This window comes from Choloepus didactylus, chromosome 7 (assembly GCF_015220235.1).
Source record: "Choloepus didactylus isolate mChoDid1 chromosome 7, mChoDid1.pri, whole genome shotgun sequence".
Taxonomy (NCBI): Eukaryota; Metazoa; Chordata; class Mammalia; order Pilosa; family Megalonychidae; genus Choloepus; species Choloepus didactylus.
This window is the reverse complement of record NC_051313.1, coordinates 32,987,945-33,005,439: the sequence shown is the minus strand read 5'-3', so window position 1 is coordinate 33,005,439 and position 17,495 is coordinate 32,987,945. Positions and strand designations below refer to the sequence as shown.

Genomic DNA, 17,495 nt, shown 5'->3' with positions numbered 1-17,495 from the left:
CATGCTAATCCATTTTGACTCTTTTTACTAATAACACTTTTAAAGACCCTGCTTCCAATATGGCTACATTCACAGAACCAAGTGTTAGGACTTGAAAATATCTTTTTTTTCTTGGAGGGGGTAGGGGGACCCTATTCAACCTATGCCAAATCAGTCAACCAAAACAATCCGAGCAGATAGGTCATTGACAGATTACCCAAAGTATTTTCAAAAAAATTACATGAATAAAATTATATTTCATCTACTGAGAGTTCATGGAAAACCAGACATTTAACTTTTGTTCAGAGAAAAAAGACTGAGGATTTTCTTGAGTTACTGACCAAATAAGGTATTTGCCTTCCAGTTACTCAGTTTTTTCCCTTCTATTTTCTCAATTATTTTGTCATTTTTTTGACACACAGACACACACACACACTGTAAACTATGATTTGCTTCTCTTTTCAATCTCTTATTTATTGAGTTTGAATTATGTGCCAGACACTGTAATAGGTGTTTTCTCCAATGATCTCTTTTTTCTCCAATAATATTTTCCTTTGTGCTTTACCTCAGCCACATTTACCTCTTTGGTTATGTCTTGGATATGTCATTACTAATAAAAGAATCCCCTACATAATTTCAAATATCTCACTCTTTGCCCACCACTTCCTGTCATCATAACTTACTCTCCTTTTTATACCAACTCTATAATCTTGAGTTCCCCTGTGGCCTACAATCCATTGACCTTATCATCTTTTCACCGGCCTTAATACCTCCCTTGTATCCTCATTTGCCTCCTTGGTTAGCAAAAATTCCATGGTCAAACATTATAATCTTTCCCTTGCATATCTTTCTTCTCTCTTCCCCTCTCTTGCATCATTATCTCTCTTGGTCAAAAGGGAAAAACAAAAAACAAAAAACAAAAAACCTTTTTATTTTGAGCAATTGTAGATTCCCATAAAGTTGTAAGAAATAATACAGTGATGGTTCATGTAGTCTTTACCCAGGTTTCCCTAAAGGTATTATCTTGCATAACTATAGTACAATGTCACAACTAGGAGACCGAGATTGATATAGTCCACTACATTTGTTCAGATTTCATCAGAGTTATGTGCGTTTATGTGTCTGTGTATATATTTCTATGGAATTTTATCACATGAGTAGATTGATTTTTAAAAACTTTTTTATTTTGAAATAATTTTAGACTGACATAGCAATCCTGTGGTTGGTTAATTAGCTTGGGAGAGACCAAGATGAATTCAAATTAACAGGAAGCATTGTTTCTCCCAAGATCGTGCAGCAGGCATAAAATGCCACAATCCCCTCATCAAGTGACTCCTGTTTTCTACCAATGATTTCCCTTGTCTGTTTTCATTTATTACTCAGTTGCAAAATTGCCCTTACCTCATAACAGCACCCAAAACCTAGTTAATCTCCACTTCCAATTCCACCTCAGAAACAGCAACCAATGCGATCTGATCCTTGATTCCTGTTAGACCAGGGCTCCTCAACCTCAACACTGTTTGCATTTGGGGGCAGATTCTTTGTAGCTGGGGCTCTCCTGCACATAGTGGGATATTTAGCCACATTCCTGACCTCTTCTCACATCCATCCCCAATTGTGATCACCAAAAATATCCCCAGAAAATGCCAAATGTCTGCTGGGAGACAAAATCACCTTCATTTGAGAACCTCTGCCTTATACCTCCTTCAGAAAACTTCAGTGGGAACTCAAACTTTAAACAAAAGGTGTTTCCCTCCTCCCACTTGCCAAGCTTCCTTCTACAGTTCCTCTGGAGTGTCAAGTCTTGCTGGCAGCAATCTTGTAATCATGATGGGAAAGTTTGCAGCTAATAAGTGGGCAGTATAATTTCAGGTAGAAATCCAACAAGAAAAAACAACAGTATTTATGCCAGCGTTCCTAGCCAAAAATTCACTGCATTTCATTGGCTCTGATTGGGGAACCTCACACCTGAACCAATTACTGTGAATGAAATCACTTAATTAGCTAAGACCTATGTCCCATACTTCACTAGAAACACACAGGCTGTAATTCAAGGCATAGATACCAGGAAAATTATTATCCATGATATGCATGAACAGTGCATGGTACTAGAACAGCACATAACAGGGGAAACAGGGATAGTCTGTGTGACCAGGGAAGGTTTGCATAAGGAAAAGAACAAAATGAAAGAACAAGGGAAAACATTTCAGGCAGAGAAAATAGCATGTGCAATGGTTCTGAAATGAAAGGCTCATGGAAATTTGAGAAACAATGAAAAATCAAGGTGACTGGATTACAGAAAAGGAAAGGAGAGTGGTTTAAGATGAAGCTGGAAAGGTGAGTAGGATAAGAGCTTTGGTCTTTATCCTAAGAATAATGGACAGCAACTGAAGGATTCCTATAGTCAAAGACAAGTCAGAGTTTTGGGCTGAAAATGAAGTAGGAATGGACATTTTTCTGAGGTTGTTTATTGTGCATATATCACTTCAGAAACTTTCAGTTGCTCTTGTCCCCTAAAGTGAAGAGATTAAGCAAATTCTAAGCCTGTTTTTTCATGCCACCTTTCTTCTGGCCCTCTCACCCTGCTCTGGCTTCTCTTTCTGAGAAGAAAGCCTCCACCATATCATGCCACTTGCAAGGGAAAAGAGTAAAGAACCATAAAGGGGAAAAATGCTAACCACTTCAAGTTTTGGGTGAATTACAAAAAATCCCCAATTTATGGTTCTAGATTATCTTTTATATTGTCCTTGAATCTATTCTTGACAGAAATTTCCTGCAGAAATTAATGCAACATTTTGTGTGTGCATTCACCTTTGTGTTTGGGGAGAGGTAAAGAGCCACAGCTTTCATCAAATTATTAAAGGGTTCTTTGATTCACTCACCAAATTCATTGGGGGGTGGGGTGGGGGGAAGGAGAAGGACAAGTATATGTCCTTCTTTGAAGTTAGAATTTATGGGCCACATCTTGCTTATTGGGAATTGTATCAATGCCAAGTGTCAAATGCCAAGTACTAGGGAGAGAGAGAGAGAGAGAGAGAGAGAGAGAGAGAGAGAGAGAGAGAGAGAGAGAGAGAGAAATACAGACCAGATTAACATTAAGGGCTTTACATAAATAGTGGTTTATAGTCAAAGCCAGATATGATCCAATCCTCTATACTGTCTTTATATTGGAAACTACATAATATAATTTAATATTCATAATCATGACCTGAAATTATTGCAAAATTGTGAATTCATATTTATACCATCAAATAAAGATTATATTATGCCAATAAATTATTAGAAAACACATAACCCAAGACTGTCAATTCATATATGGTAAATTTCTGCATTGCCTTCTCCTTGAAGAGAATATTCTGCCTACTCATTGCCAGATTTCATATAAGGAGACAAAGCAAAAAATCAGGACTTGTTCGTTTGTTTTCCAAAACATGCCCAGAGTTTGGGGCAGACGAGGCCCCTTCTTTGAGCTCCAAGTGCAGATTTCCATCTCTTCCTGTCCGGACACTGAGGTCTTATCGCCACCACCCTGTCCAAGATTCCCTAGCTCCAGGGCGGGTAGTGTGATTTCATCTTCAGCATCGCTGCTATGGAAGACCTGAGGAAGGGGAAAGTGGGAGAGTTCCGAGCCTGCTCGAAAAGGTCATTCTCTCTGGGGACCCCTCAGGCAGCCCCGCACAAGCGAGGACCAAGTTTAAAGCTTCACCCAAATTCGTTAAATTCATTCTCTTTCTCTCAGTGTCCCTTCATCTCTCCTCCTCCCTCCCTCTCTCCTGCTCTCTTTGCCTTTTTACGCCTTCTCCCCTTCCCCCCACACGCTCCGTAAGTGCTTTGCATTGTCTCTCCACTACCGCAGGCCCCGCTCCTCCTGGCGCCGCCGGGTGGCTTGAAACCACCGGAGCCCCGAACTCCTCCCGTGCTGGGTGCTGCTCTTGCAAAAGATTCCCGGTGCGGGGTGAGGGGTTTCCGGGTTTCCAGCCCAGACTGCTCGGGTGCAGGGCGGATTGGCTGCTCTAGCAACACAAGCGTGCGCTCCACCAAATCACAAGTCTAGGATTTTCAGCTTTCTCGTCGGCTCCCTAGAATCCTGGCAACGGTGCGCGTTGTTTTTCTTAGAGGGACTCCGCCGGCGGTTGTTATGGAGACAGGACGCGGCAACCTGCAGAGCAACCTACGCTAAGTGAGACCTCGGCAAAGAGACGGCCCAGCGTTGCCTCCCTCCATAGTCATACTCCTGCTTCATCCAGAACTTTTTCTCTGGCCTTCCTCCATGGACGACTCGGCATCCCTAAAGCAAGAAAAGGAGAGCCAAGAGGCGGAGGACGCAGAACGGCCAGGAGAAGAAATGACTGCCGCTTCCTCCCAAGATCCTGAACCTGAGTCATCGGAACCCGTGGAGTCAGAGCACGGGCCGGAAACAGGACCCCAGCCCGGTAGCAGCCCGCCTTGGAGCCCGCAGTCCAGAGCTAGCGCGCCTTCGGATGGCCTCCCAGAACCAGGCGCAGCACCCGCGCCTCGCTCTCCCCAGGAGCCCTCCTCCAGCCCTCTCCTGCCTCCAGACAAGCAGGACCCTGCCGCACCATCGCAGTCAGACAGGATCACTCGTGTGGATCCTGAAGCTGGGACACCTCACTCCGGTCACTTGGAACAAATACCTGATAAAGGAGAATCAACTTATGAAATATTCCAATCAGAGAGAAAAGCCTTTGGACGCTCCCAGCAACCAAAACCCCACCTGTACGGACAAAGAGATGCAAGCTACAACAACTCTAAACAAAAAGAGCTGAGATTTGACATTTTTCACGAGGAAGACTCAAATAGTAACTACACTCTGGAGCAGCCTGAGCCTGGGATCTCTGACACAGCCCCCAGCATGCTTGAGATTGCTGTTCAGAATGCTAAGGCTTACCTATTGAAGAGCAGTAGCAAGTCGGGCTTAAATCTGTAAGTCTGGGAGAGAAAAAGAGGAAACAGTTTGGCAAAGCAAAAGGGGTTGTGAGTATCCCAGTGTGAGGGTGTGTTTATGTAGGTAAATGGAAATATATTTGGGAAAGCTGCATTAGTAAAAAAAAGAGTTAGTCTCTTAATATCTCTTTGCATCATAGGACCCAAGAATAGATGACTGATGGGGATGCTTTTAAGCCTCTGTAAACACCCTAGGCACACGGAAATAAAACCTAGGAATTATGGAATCTCACGCTTAGAAGGGACTATAGAGAAAGTGAAGTCTTAGTTTTAATTGGGGTGGGGATAAGGAAAGGGAAGTAAAGGCTTAAAATATATGGAGTTCCTGTTTGGAATGATGGAAATGTTTTAGTAATAGATGGTGGTGATGATAGCACAACATTTTGAACACAACATCACCGAAATAAATACCTGAATATGATTAAAGGGGGAAATATTAGATTGTATATATGGTAACAATAATTTTTTTTTTTTAATCCATGGAACTGCACTACACAGTGAGCCCTAAGTTAAACCATGGATTTTAATAGTACGGTTATAAAAATGTGCTATCAAAAATTGTAACAAATGATCCACAATTGATGGTGGTGAGGTGGTATATGGAATCCTTTATCGTATGCATGATTGTTCGGTAAACCCACAAATTCTGTAATAAAAAGGAAGGAAGGAAGGGAGGGAGGAAGTAAGCTGGAGAGATACAATGCATATCTACCAGAGAGGCAATTTATGAAGGCTTCCACCTTGGAGAGAGGAGTCCCTATTTAACATAAACACAGATTTACAGACATTTCGGGCTCTTGAATAGTAATTTCACATTGTAAACTGGTATTTGAAAAAGCACACATGGCACTTATGTGTTGAATTTAATGAGAGGTTAAAAGCAGCTAACTCACTAATACAGGCATTAAATAAGAAGCTACGGCAGTGTTTTTCATGGAATTGAACGAAAATATTAGCATTTATCACATTTTAGTAAAGGTGAGTAGTATTTGATGACACTTTTCTTTCAGATGTGTGCGTTGGAGTTGCAGTGGGAAATATATTTCTTATATGTCTGAAAAAAGAAGGAAGTAGACAATTGGCTTAGGAATTGGGAAGGAGGAGAACAGATCTTGAAGATAAAGAGTCAACAGGATTTAGAAATCAAATTGGATGGTGAGGGCAGGGGAGGGAATGGAAAAAAAACTTAAGGTAAAAGAATGAAAAATAACATTAATCACTTTTAAGTACATAACTAAGAGATTTCAAGCTCAGAAATAAATTGTGAAAATGTACCTGATGTAGAATATGTGTATTGCTGTAATGTGTTTTTTTTTAATAAATTAAAATATTTATATTTTATTGGTAGTATTTCCTAAGGAAAATTCTAGAAGAGGTTCTTTCTAGCAGTAGTAGAATTTATCTTAAGTTTTTATCCACTTAATATCTCTGAAGGCTACAAATTGTTGAAGTTCCCTAAAAACCAACTATTTGAGCCTGCATGCAATGCGTCTTCAAATGCTATTGACATGAGTATTCTCTGGAATTTTATCTTTTGGGTAGATATGATCATCTTTCTTCCATGCTAACCAAGATCTTAGATGAACGTCCTGAAAATGCTGTTGACATCATTGAAAATATTAGCCGAGATGTGAAAATGGCGTATTTTAGTAAAAAATTAGATACATTACAAAGTGAGAATGAGATGCTTCCAATATATGAAATAGCAGAGAAGCAAAAGGCTCTTTTTCTCCAGGGAAATTTGGAAGGAGCTGACCAAGAACTGGAAGATGAAATAGTAAGTCACTACTGTACATTTGAATAAACTTTAGGGTTTTATTGGGGATGAGTAGGGTCTGGCTTTAAATTCATACCAACTGTGATTTTTTTTGCTTCCTAAATAATATTTGCACTTTTCTTTTTCTTAAGTCTTCAAGCTTCTCCAGTCAACCTCATATCATACCACTAATTCCTCTGTCTAGGGGTTTCTTATTTTTTCATATTGTGTTTTAGTATTTCATAGGCCTTAATTATTCATTGTATGTTTGTTGGGCCAAGCTCCTTTATATCAGAGAAAATGGTTTCTTCTGCTTTTATATTCTCCAAGTTGCCCAGTGCAGATCTGGGCTTATATTTGTTGCTTTTGAAATTTTTGTTGAATGAATTAATGAATGTCAAATAATTAAAATTAAGCTTTAAATTCAGTTGCATATTTTTTTTCTTTTTAATTTACTAGAATAAAATAGAAGTGCTTCTAATGTTACTTGCCTTCTCTTCCAAGGCAAGATCCTCATATATGTCTTGATATTATGCGTATTATGTCTTGATACAATGCATTTTATGTCAATGGGACATAATACAAGAAGAGAGGAATAAAATACTTCTTTAACCTCTTTAGGCAAATTGTGGAAATATGATAGTTAGTGACAGGGGAAAAAAACTTTAACTAGAGAATAAAATCTTTTGCATCACAGAAAGGTTAGCTCCAAACGTTTCAAAATAGAATCTTACATTGTTTCCCAAATGCTTGCATGCTTGTAATTTATTCACATTCACTGAGCGTCTATGTTCTATTACCACTAGATTACTTAAAATGTCTATATACTTGCAAATTTGATGTTTTGGGTAAGGCGTTATTAGTAAAGGGCTTAGAGTTCAGGCAGGGATAAGATAGATGGGAACCAAACAGTAAGTACACCTTCTAGGGCTTGGCAGTTTCACACCTAACACAGTGGGATCCAGAATACTGGGAACAAATGACAGGTGTCAGGGAGTTGATGTCAGCCTCCTTCAACAAGGAGGCATTTAGTTACGTAACTACATACAGGGATGATGAGTCTGGGAGCAAATAGCATGTAGGGGTCAGGCAGATAGGCAGATGATCCCATGGAGGAGTTGAACAAAAAAGAGCTGGACTCATAAGAATGGGGCATTGGGCTACCAATCAGGTATAGTCTTACAAGGTGGAATATGCATCCTAAAACTAGGGTATGGGATAAGAACAAAAATAAGCTCTTTTGATCCTGAGAAGTGAGCCCCTTAACAGTTAAGGAGTTCATCCATAAATTCTTCCTAATAAACAGTAGGGTTGGTTTTAGAGTCTTGACAAGCTGAGTCATCAGGTGAAGATTACAAGAGAGTGGAGGGATGCAGGAGCAAGAAGACAAGGCTGGTCTTGGAAGCACTGAACGTGAGCTACATGACCAGTTCTGTCCTGGACTTAAACCCTAGGAGGTTCATATTTCTAGTCTTGTCTTCAACTACACCAGAATTCCTCTGCTTAGTCCCCAGCATTCATTTGTTCATTCACCCATTCATTTGCAAACATCTGTGACTATTTATTGAATGTCAGTTACTGAGATGTGCACATGAAAAAGTTTTCTGGCCTTAAGTTGCTCACATTCTCTTGAAAGAGGTAAAAAAAAAAATCATTGTAAAGCCATTTGATCAGTGCAAAAATAGAGATGATCTCATGTAGAAAAGATATATTTGTTATTTGGAAAAATGTATATATGGTACAACATTTACCTTTTGCAGAATTAATGTGTGTATGTAGGTTGTACTATTCACAAATTATATTTCAGGAAGGTAAAGGGGCCCTTTAATATTTTTATATAAAAGGGTTGTTGAATGGTTATTATTTATAGTAGTTATTAAATTATCTCTACCTAAGATATAAACATAAAACAAAGTAACTATCACAATAGATTAATAAATATAAAACACAATGGCAGAAGCTTCATCCATAAGGAAAGAGAGATGAATTGAAATTCAGGAATTATCAGAATGGGAATTTGATCTAAAACTTGAAAGAAATGTTAAAGAAATGGTGGAGAAAGAAATAGAGCTAATATCAAGATGTGTAAAAAAGAAAAGGGAAGCCACCAATTCTCTAATGGATACAATTTTAACTAAAATGTTTTTATTCCAGGCAGAAAACTCTCTTCCAAATGTGATGGAGTCAGCTTTCTATTTTGAACAAGCTGGAGTTGGTTTGGGCACAGATGAGACTTACCGTATATTTCTTGGGCTCAAACAGCTTACTGACACCCACCCATTCCACAGATGCCGTTTCTGGGGCAAGATCTTGGGACTGGAGATGAATTATATTGTAGCTGAAGTGGAATTTCGTGATGGGGAAGATGAAGAGGAGGTGGAAGAGGAAGATGTGGCTGAAGAGAGAGACAATGGAGAAAGTGAAGCTGATGAAGATGAGGAAGATGAATTACCAAAGTCCTTTTACAAGGCTCCACAGGCTGTACCAAAAGAAGAAAGTAGGACGGGTGCCAACAAATATGTCTATTTTGTTTGTAATGAACCAGGAAGACCATGGGTGAAGTTACCATCAGTTACACCTGCACAAATTGTTATTGCAAGAAAAATCAAGAAATTTTTCACTGGACGATTGGATGCCCCCATCATAAGTTACCCACCTTTCCCAGGAAATGAGAGCAATTACTTACGAGCACAAATAGCCAGAATTTCAGCAGGGACACACGTTAGCCCTCTTGGTTTCTATCAGTTTGTTGAAGAGGAGGGAGAGGAGGAGGAGGAGGTAGAAGGTGGACGAGATAGCTTTGAGGAGAACCCTGATTTTGAAGGTATCCAGGTGACTGATTTAGTGGAATCCCTATCCAGTTGGGTTCATCATGTACAACACATTCTCCCTCAGGTAGGGGCTTTGCAATTCTCAATCTATCAGTTGATCAGCAAATATTTATTAAATTCTTTTTTTAATGCACAAAGATGTACAAAGTGAAGCCCTTCTAACTCTAGACAGAAAATGACCATAAAAAATCAAGTAAAAACAGAAAACTACAATTGCCAAATAGTGTGGACAAGGGATTTTCAAACAAATTTTTATTTTGAAATTGAAAATATAATAAATACTTCTATGGAGCAGTTGACAAGTGATGTAAGGATTTAGATTTGTATGAGTGTTGTGAAATTATTTTTTATATATTAAATATCAATGGGTTTATTAATTTTAGAAACAGTTCTTTTATTCTTTCTTTATAATACACTAGCAATAATGGAACTTTTATGCCAAGAACAATGAAGGATTGTATCAGAAACAAAAATAAACCAAAAAGGCTAAATAATACTTACATAGAACCTATTGTGCCAGGTGCTGTTATCGTACATTATGTGCATTAAGTATCTCATTTAATCTTAACAATAACCCTACTAGAGACATACAATTATTATCCCTATTTTGCAGATGAGGAAATTCAGGCAAAAAGTTTAGAAAATGTGCCAAAGGAAATTTAACGAATAAGTTCAAGGCCAGATGTGGGGCCAGGCAGAATGGATCCAGACTTCAGATCTTAACCACAGTGCAGAACTGCCCTATCTGCAGGTAGAAAATCTTTGATCTACATAAGAGATCCTCTTAGATATCTCCAGATAAGAGACCATTAAATAAGAAATTACAGCCCAAACCTCCAAACCTAACCTTATTACCACATTTGTTTTATTATCATTAATAACACTAATAGTACTTTGTCTCTTTCATCTAAATCATTTATTAGCCAGTAAAATGCATTAACTTTTCATTAAGGTTCTAGTTTTTAAAACATAAATGTTCTGTAACTTTAAGTTGTTAATTTCTTGAAATAAATGATACAATTTTTTGCTTGAAATAACCTAGATTGAAAAAACTATTGTCAAGTGTAGGCTGAGTGAATGAATAATTGATTAAATTCCTATACAGTAGGACCTTTGTTTGAATCATGCTTATAATTACTTCAACCAAAGCGAATATCCTGAAATTTTAAGGTCCTTTAAACAGACTTCTAAGTCTTGCAACATTCATTCCCAGGGTCGCTGCAACTGGTTTAACCCCAAAGAAAAAAGTGAGGAAGAAGAAGAGGAAGAAGATGAAGAAAAAGAAGAAGAAGAAAAAGGAGAAGAACCTGACTACATAGAACAGGAAGTGGGGCCTCCTCTTTTGACACCAATCTCTGAAGATTTAGGTAATTTTATGTAATCACCCAGACATAAATATACACTGTGTATTATATGGCAAATATATGGGAGTTAGAAACCTTTTAAAAGTGACAAGAGTCAAGGTTCCAACCCCTTTCCGTTTCATGAGTTCTGGAGTTGAAGGAATAAGGCAAAAGGAAAACATAAGTTGCCTGTAGCTCTTACTGGATATGCTGACAGCCATCTTGTGTATCATTCTTTTGCATTCTGCAGAACTTAAACACATGGCATAGTTATAGTAAAATATCATGAGTTACTATTATAACCATCCATAGTTTACATTAGGGTTCACTTTTTGTGCTGTACAGTCCTATAGTTTGTTCTTTTTTAAAAAAAGTTTATTCCAGTAACATATATACAACTTAAAACTTCCCCCTTTAACCCACGTTCAAATATATAATTCAGTGCTGTTAATTACATTCACGATGTTGTGCTACCATCACCACCATCCTGTTCAGTTTTTGAAGCATCTGTGTTTATAACTGTTGCTCTTTTACAAAAATGATTTCACCTCTTATTTGGTCATTAAATATTACTTCTCTACCACATAGGCCTCCTCTCCCTTAATACATCTTCTTGTCTCTATTGCACAAATGGAGATATATGCATATAGAAACAAACATACATACATATATATATATGTCCTTGTTCCAGTATGTTCATACTCTTCTGATTTTAAGCTGCTAATGTTTTAACTTTTATATGTAATGTATGTGGGTGTTTCATTTTTGTTTGAGATTTATAAAAGTAAATTTTCTGTTACACAGTAGATCTTATCTGTTTAGTATATAAGCTTTTTAATTTATCTTTGGTTTGTAGAGATTCAGAATACACCCCCTTGGACAACACGGCTATCCTCAAATCTCATTCCTCAATATGCTATTGCAGTCCTTCGATCCAACCTTTGGCCTGGAGCATACACCTTTTCCAATGGCAGGTAAGTATCTGACCACTTACGAAGCTATTATTGTGACTGTTTGAGCTCTGGAAATTAAAAGTTATCCCTGAAATGTTAAGCTACTGTCTTTTTAACTCTTCTTTGCTATGGTAGGTATGTGGCATAAAATTTACAAAAATAGCATCTGTATTATACAGTAAAACATCAAATTCAGGAAATAAGAGTAATTTGGATTTCTGCCCTTTCATCTGAATTATGGTTTTTTGTATGTGATTATTTTAATAATTGACTTGTTAATTCACTTCATTAGACTAGTGAGGGTAATTCTAAACAGTGATTAAATTAGTTTAAATCTCAGATCATTTCTGCTGGACATTTTGACAAAAGATAATTTAAAATTATGTATTATTTAATCTATCACTATCAAGGGAATTAGGTTGAAGTAGATACTAAATGTCCTTTTATCCTCACCTAGAACATACACTTCCATTTGTCTTAAACTTTCACATCTTTCCTAATAAACCAGCCAAGACTTTACTCGGTTAGTAATTTTTTTTTTTTAACTTTTTATTTTGAAGTACTGTCAAAGTTACAGGTTACAAAAATAAAACAAATCCCATACAGGGAACTCCAACATACTCCTATTCCATGCCCCCACCCCCACCCCTCTGGGCCTACCCCCAGGTACCCAGATCCATGAATTTTAACATTTTGTCACATTTGCCATATCATTCTATCCATCCGTTAACCTATCTGTATGTCTAATTATTTATCAATACATTTCTTGAAAATTTGAGGGTAGATTGTATACATCATGCTCCTTGAACACATAGTACTGCAATGCACATTTCCTTACCACAAGGATATTCACTTATGTAACTACTTTCAGTGCAGTTAATCCAGTTCAAGAAATTTAACGTTGATATAAAGCTTACGTTCTATATTCCATTTTTTATATGTTCCAATAATGTCCTTTTGAGCCTTTTCTTCCCCTTTGTTAGATTCCATCCAGGAATGTATTGCATTTAATTATCATTATCTTTTTTGTTACTCTTTCTTTCTTTCTTTTTTAAATTGTAGGAACATATATAAACATAAACTTTCCCATTTCAACACCACATTAACCACATTCACAATGTTGCAGTACCCTCACCACTTTCCTTTACTAAAATTTTTCCATTTTCCCAACCAGAAACCCTAAACCCATTATGCATTAACTCATTTTCCCCTTCCCCCTTCCCCTGGCAACCTGGGCTCTAATTTCTGTGTCATGAGCTTGCATATTCTCTGATATTTTCTTTGTAGTTACCATGGGGCTTAAATTTAACATCCTAAATTTATATCATTCTCATTTGCTTGATGCCAATTTAACCTCAATAGCACACAAACGATGTTCCTATATCTCTCTATACCCTTGCACAAATTACATATTTATGTGAGTCCAAACCCACTGATTTATCATATTTTATGCATTTGCCTTTTAGATCCTGTAGGAAATAAAAAGTAGAATTATAACCCAAAAATGCAATAGTACTGGCATTTATATTTACCCATGTGGTTACCCTTACTGGGGAGCTTTATTTTTCCTTTCAGCGTCAATCTATTGTTTATATTGTTTTTCCTTTCAACCTGAAGAACTCTCTTTAGCATCTCTTGTAAGGCTGGTCTAGTGGTGACCAATCCCTCAGCTTTTGTTTGTCTGGGAATGTCAATCTGCTCCTCATTTTTGAAAGAGTTTTGCTGGATATAGAAATGTAGGTTGGAAAATTTTGCTTTCAGCACTTTAAATATGTCATCCCACTGCCTTCTTGCCTTCATTATTTCTGATGAGACATAAGCACTTAATCTTATTGATGTTCTCTTGTATATAATGCGTTACTTCTCTCTTAGGGCTTTCAAGAATTCTCTCTTTATATGTGGCATGCAACAGGTTGATTTTGATATGCTGTGGTATGGACCTATTTGGGTTTATCCTGTTAGGAGTTCATTTAGTGTCTTGGTTGTGTATATTTATGTCGTGTTAAAGGGAAGTTTTCAGTCACTATTTCTTTGAATTTCTCTCTGCCCCTTTCTGTCTTTCCCTGCTGGGTCTCCCACAATGCATATATTGGTATACTTGATAGTGTCCCATGGGTTCCTGTCAGGCTCTGTTCACTTTTCTTCATTCTTCTCTTTTTTCCTTAGCTGGATGATTTCAAGTGTCTTTTCTTCAAGTTCATTGATCATTCTTCTGCTGGCTTCAATCTGCTGACCTCTGGAATTTTTAATTTCTGTTATTGTGGACTTCTGCTCTGTTTGATTCCTTTTCATAATTTCCATCTCTCTATTGATGTTCCCTTTGTGTTCATCTATTGCTTTCCTGATTTCCTTTTCCTTGTTCATGTTTTCCTTTAGCTATTTGAGCATATTTAGGACCATTTTTCAAAAGTCTTTGTTTGTAAGGTCTCAGATCAGATCCTCCTCACTGATGTTTCCTAATGTTTTAATCTTTCCTTTGCCTGATTATCACTTCCTGTTTCTTTTGTTTTGTAATCTTTTGCTGATACCTGGACATTTTTATATTTTAATGTGTTCTCTCTGGAATTTAGACTCAAGACATCTGTTCCTTAAGCTTGTATCCAGCTAGTGTTATGACAGAGCTTTCCTTGAACGCCAAGAGCTAACCAAAAACAAAAACAAACAAACAAAAAGATGAAAAAAAGGAAAAGAAAAAGGAGAAAAGAAAACAGTTTTCCCAGTCTTCACAGTTGACTTTTGCCAATATTCTCCTTCAGGGCTTGTTCATGCAATGAGTTTAGAGAACAGCCCAAGGCCAAAGTATAGGGGCCTCCCTGATCCTTTCTGTATGTTTTTGTATGTGTGGTTTTTTTTTTTTTTTTTCCACATGTGTATTGTCTTAGGCATGCATGTGTGGCCCTAGGAATTCCCCCATTTACAGAGATACAAATGCCCCCTCTCACAGTCCAGGCACTGCACTGCATGTTCTACAGCCAGCAATCCCTGACTTTACTGCTGTCCCACAGTAAAGCGTTCTACACACAGGGCACGTTTTGGGATGATGACCCTGTGAGGAGTATCCTTGTTCAGTCCCTCAGGCTGCTCCCGGTATGACTGGGTGAGGCATACATGCTCTTGGTATGTGCACAAGGGTTACTCTGCTCCCTCTAGAACCAGGACGAGGGCTCCACACTGGCAGTGGAGGCCAGCTCCATGCTAAGCCAGTGAGGGGTGGGGGAAGGGCCAGCCAGGGCACCATGAGATCCTCCTGTTTCTAAGTAGCCTTTTTCTTGATTCAGTGCTCACTTTGTTTCTAAAAGCCTGTAACTGTTTTCTGGAGCTTTGAGAAAAATGTTTCTGCCAGTTCTTGCTGGTTGGTCGAAGACTGGAGTGGGCTCCAATTAGTAACTTTTAAAGTATTTTTAACTCTGCAGAGGTAGTAACCTTTTAACTCTTAAATCTTTTTTTTTTGTCTCTAAAAATATGTAAGTGATAAAAGGCCTTTTACTTGTCTAGGGGTCGGGTAAATTTTAAGAGTATAATCCCATGGTTTTCATAACCAACGTAAGCGAGATTGAATCAAAATAAATCCCTCCATCCACAGGTACAATGCAAATTAGATATTTTATTGACATAATTACTAAACAATGAAACACAAAGGTATAATTTAATTAATATAACAGACATTTTAGAAATAAAATTATATTACGAGTTGAGTACTTGGAACATTATTGACTTGGTTACCAGTCAATAAAATATATTGAGTTATTTCACCTCTAACATTTAAAATCGATTGTTTTAAAAATGTATGGGGCTATAACAAACTCCAAATACTTTATCATTACATAAGGGCCCATTTGTCTTACTGGAAAACTAAATAATGATTTTTTTTTTTTAATTATAGAAAGTTTGAAAATTTCTACATAGGCTGGGGTCTTAAGTACAGTCCAGACAACTATACACCCCCAGTTCCACCACAAGTTTATCAAGAATACCCCAGTGGACCAGAAATTACAGAAATGGATGACCCCAGTGTGGAAGAGGAGCAGGCTTTCAGGGCTGCACAAGAAGCTGTACTTGCAGCTGAGAGAAAGGAAGAAACTGAGGAAGAGGAAGACGAGGATGATGATGATGACTAACAAGAATAAAGTTAGCCCTGTTTTTTATGTGAGGAGTGATTATATATAACTGATCATCAATCTGATGAGCACCTATTCAAATTTGGAATTTGTGTGGAATTATTAATACATGCTTATAGACAGATGCTCAGTGGATTTTCCAGAGGCTAAATGATGTAATTACATCGTCTTGGTGGTAAATACAATATGTGCTTGTCTATCCTTGTGTTTAAAAAAATGTCTCAGGTTTAATTTCTAATTTAGTAAATATCAAGAGAGACATCCCATAAAAGCTCCTGGGGGAATTTACATTAGTTTTGGAATGTCAAGGACTTCTGAGAACAGAAATTTTGATAACCACTGAAGTAGAGCATGTGATATTGTGAGCAAATTTTGTGCATATTCACTCCCCTCCTCCCCCCCAGAGAGAGGATTCATAGTTCTAGCACTTGTTCAGACTCAAACTTTAAAACCTTTCACTTGTTATTTCTCAAAGAACTTCCTTAATCTGACTCTTCCTTCATCCTACAGAAATTGGTTTAAAGTGACTGGGAAAAATGATTGTATGGAGATGGTTAGCTGGGATAACCAGATACCTCAGACTTATATTTTCTACCATTGCTTCTCTAAAACTAGTAATTATTGTCATTCACTCTAAAGGTACTTTTAAGCCTGTATATGTAAGGCACATTGAGGATACCACTAAAAACTAGACCTCGCCCCTGAAATCAGAGAACTTACCATTCAAGGAGTGAAAACAAAAAGGTAAATAGAAAATTAGAATAGATTGCAATTTAGCAAGCATTGTGCTACAAATATACCATAAAACAAATGTACTGTAGAACAGTGTTTCTCATACTCTGTGGTGAAGAACTAATTAAAATTTTTTTTCCAACCCATTGCAGACCATTACTTTTTTGAAACAAAATAAAAATGCTGCAGCATTTCTAAATTACTGTACTGATCTCGTCACAGACTGGCAAACAATTCAAAGATCATTGATCTACCCTTTGAGTAACATTGCTATTAAGCACTTAGAAGGTGTACTTAATCCAGATTTGAGCAGTTCAAGAAGCACTTCTAAGAGCACCTGTTAGAATACTGTGGGGAGAAGTGTTCCAGGCAGCACCAGCTGCATTTTGACTTACTGGATGAAAGGCGTGGAACTTTGAAAGGAGTGGTGTGACTGGGGAGGTAAGGGCCAGATTATGTAGGATAATTGGAATTGTATCCACGAGAGGATTAAATTAGAAAGTTACAAAATCACATTTGTATTTTAGAAAGTTTTGGCTTCAGCCTGGAGTATGGATTGACAGATCAAGACTTGATGCAGGGAGACCAGGTAGATTACCACGTTATCTAGGTAAGAGGTAAGGTGGCATGAAATGGAACAACTGCATGAGTAGAAAACTGGTTACCAGTCTGAAGGATAGGAAAATATTAAAAAGGATGGTTTCCAGAATTTCCAAGTGGGCAATATTATTTCATTCTTGAAGTACAACTTGCAGTTTTTGTTGGAGTACCTAAAATTTATAAAACTTCATACAAGTAGGTTATTTCTTGTTTTTTTT

General features: G+C 37.6%; 1 protein-coding gene across 2 annotated transcripts; it reads left to right on the top strand.

Moving 5' to 3' along the window:
• Positions 1 to 4,132: 4,132 nt before the first annotated feature.
• Positions 4,133 to 16,819, top strand: RSPH4A (radial spoke head component 4A). 2 transcript variants are annotated; one of them, XM_037843562.1, is made up of 6 exons: positions 4,133 to 4,923; positions 6,487 to 6,721; positions 8,855 to 9,595; positions 10,745 to 10,898; positions 11,731 to 11,848; positions 15,711 to 16,819. In XM_037843562.1, exons 1-6 carry the CDS (start codon positions 4,250 to 4,252, stop codon positions 15,943 to 15,945), a joined length of 2,157 nt encoding a protein of 718 aa, XP_037699490.1. In that variant the 5' UTR covers positions 4,133 to 4,249; the 3' UTR covers positions 15,946 to 16,819. The 2 variants fall into 2 exon arrangements, with proteins under 2 accessions (XP_037699490.1, XP_037699491.1); XM_037843563.1 differs by lacking the exon at positions 10,745 to 10,898 and having other exon boundaries at positions 15,711 to 15,866.
• The last annotated feature ends 676 nt before the right edge of the window (positions 16,820 to 17,495 follow it).

Excerpts from the sequence above, each read along its gene's own strand:
- RSPH4A (XM_037843562.1), top strand. The coding sequence starts at position 4,250 with ATGGACGACTCGGCATCCCTAAAGCAAGAAAAGGAGAGCCAAGAGGCG. Across the intron at positions 9,596-10,744 it reads TACAACACATTCTCCCTCAG|GGTCGCTGCAACTGGTTTAA; the intron begins GTAGGGGCTTTG and ends ATTCATTCCCAG. Across the intron at positions 10,899-11,730 it reads ACCAATCTCTGAAGATTTAG|AGATTCAGAATACACCCCCT; the intron begins GTAATTTTATGT and ends TTTGGTTTGTAG.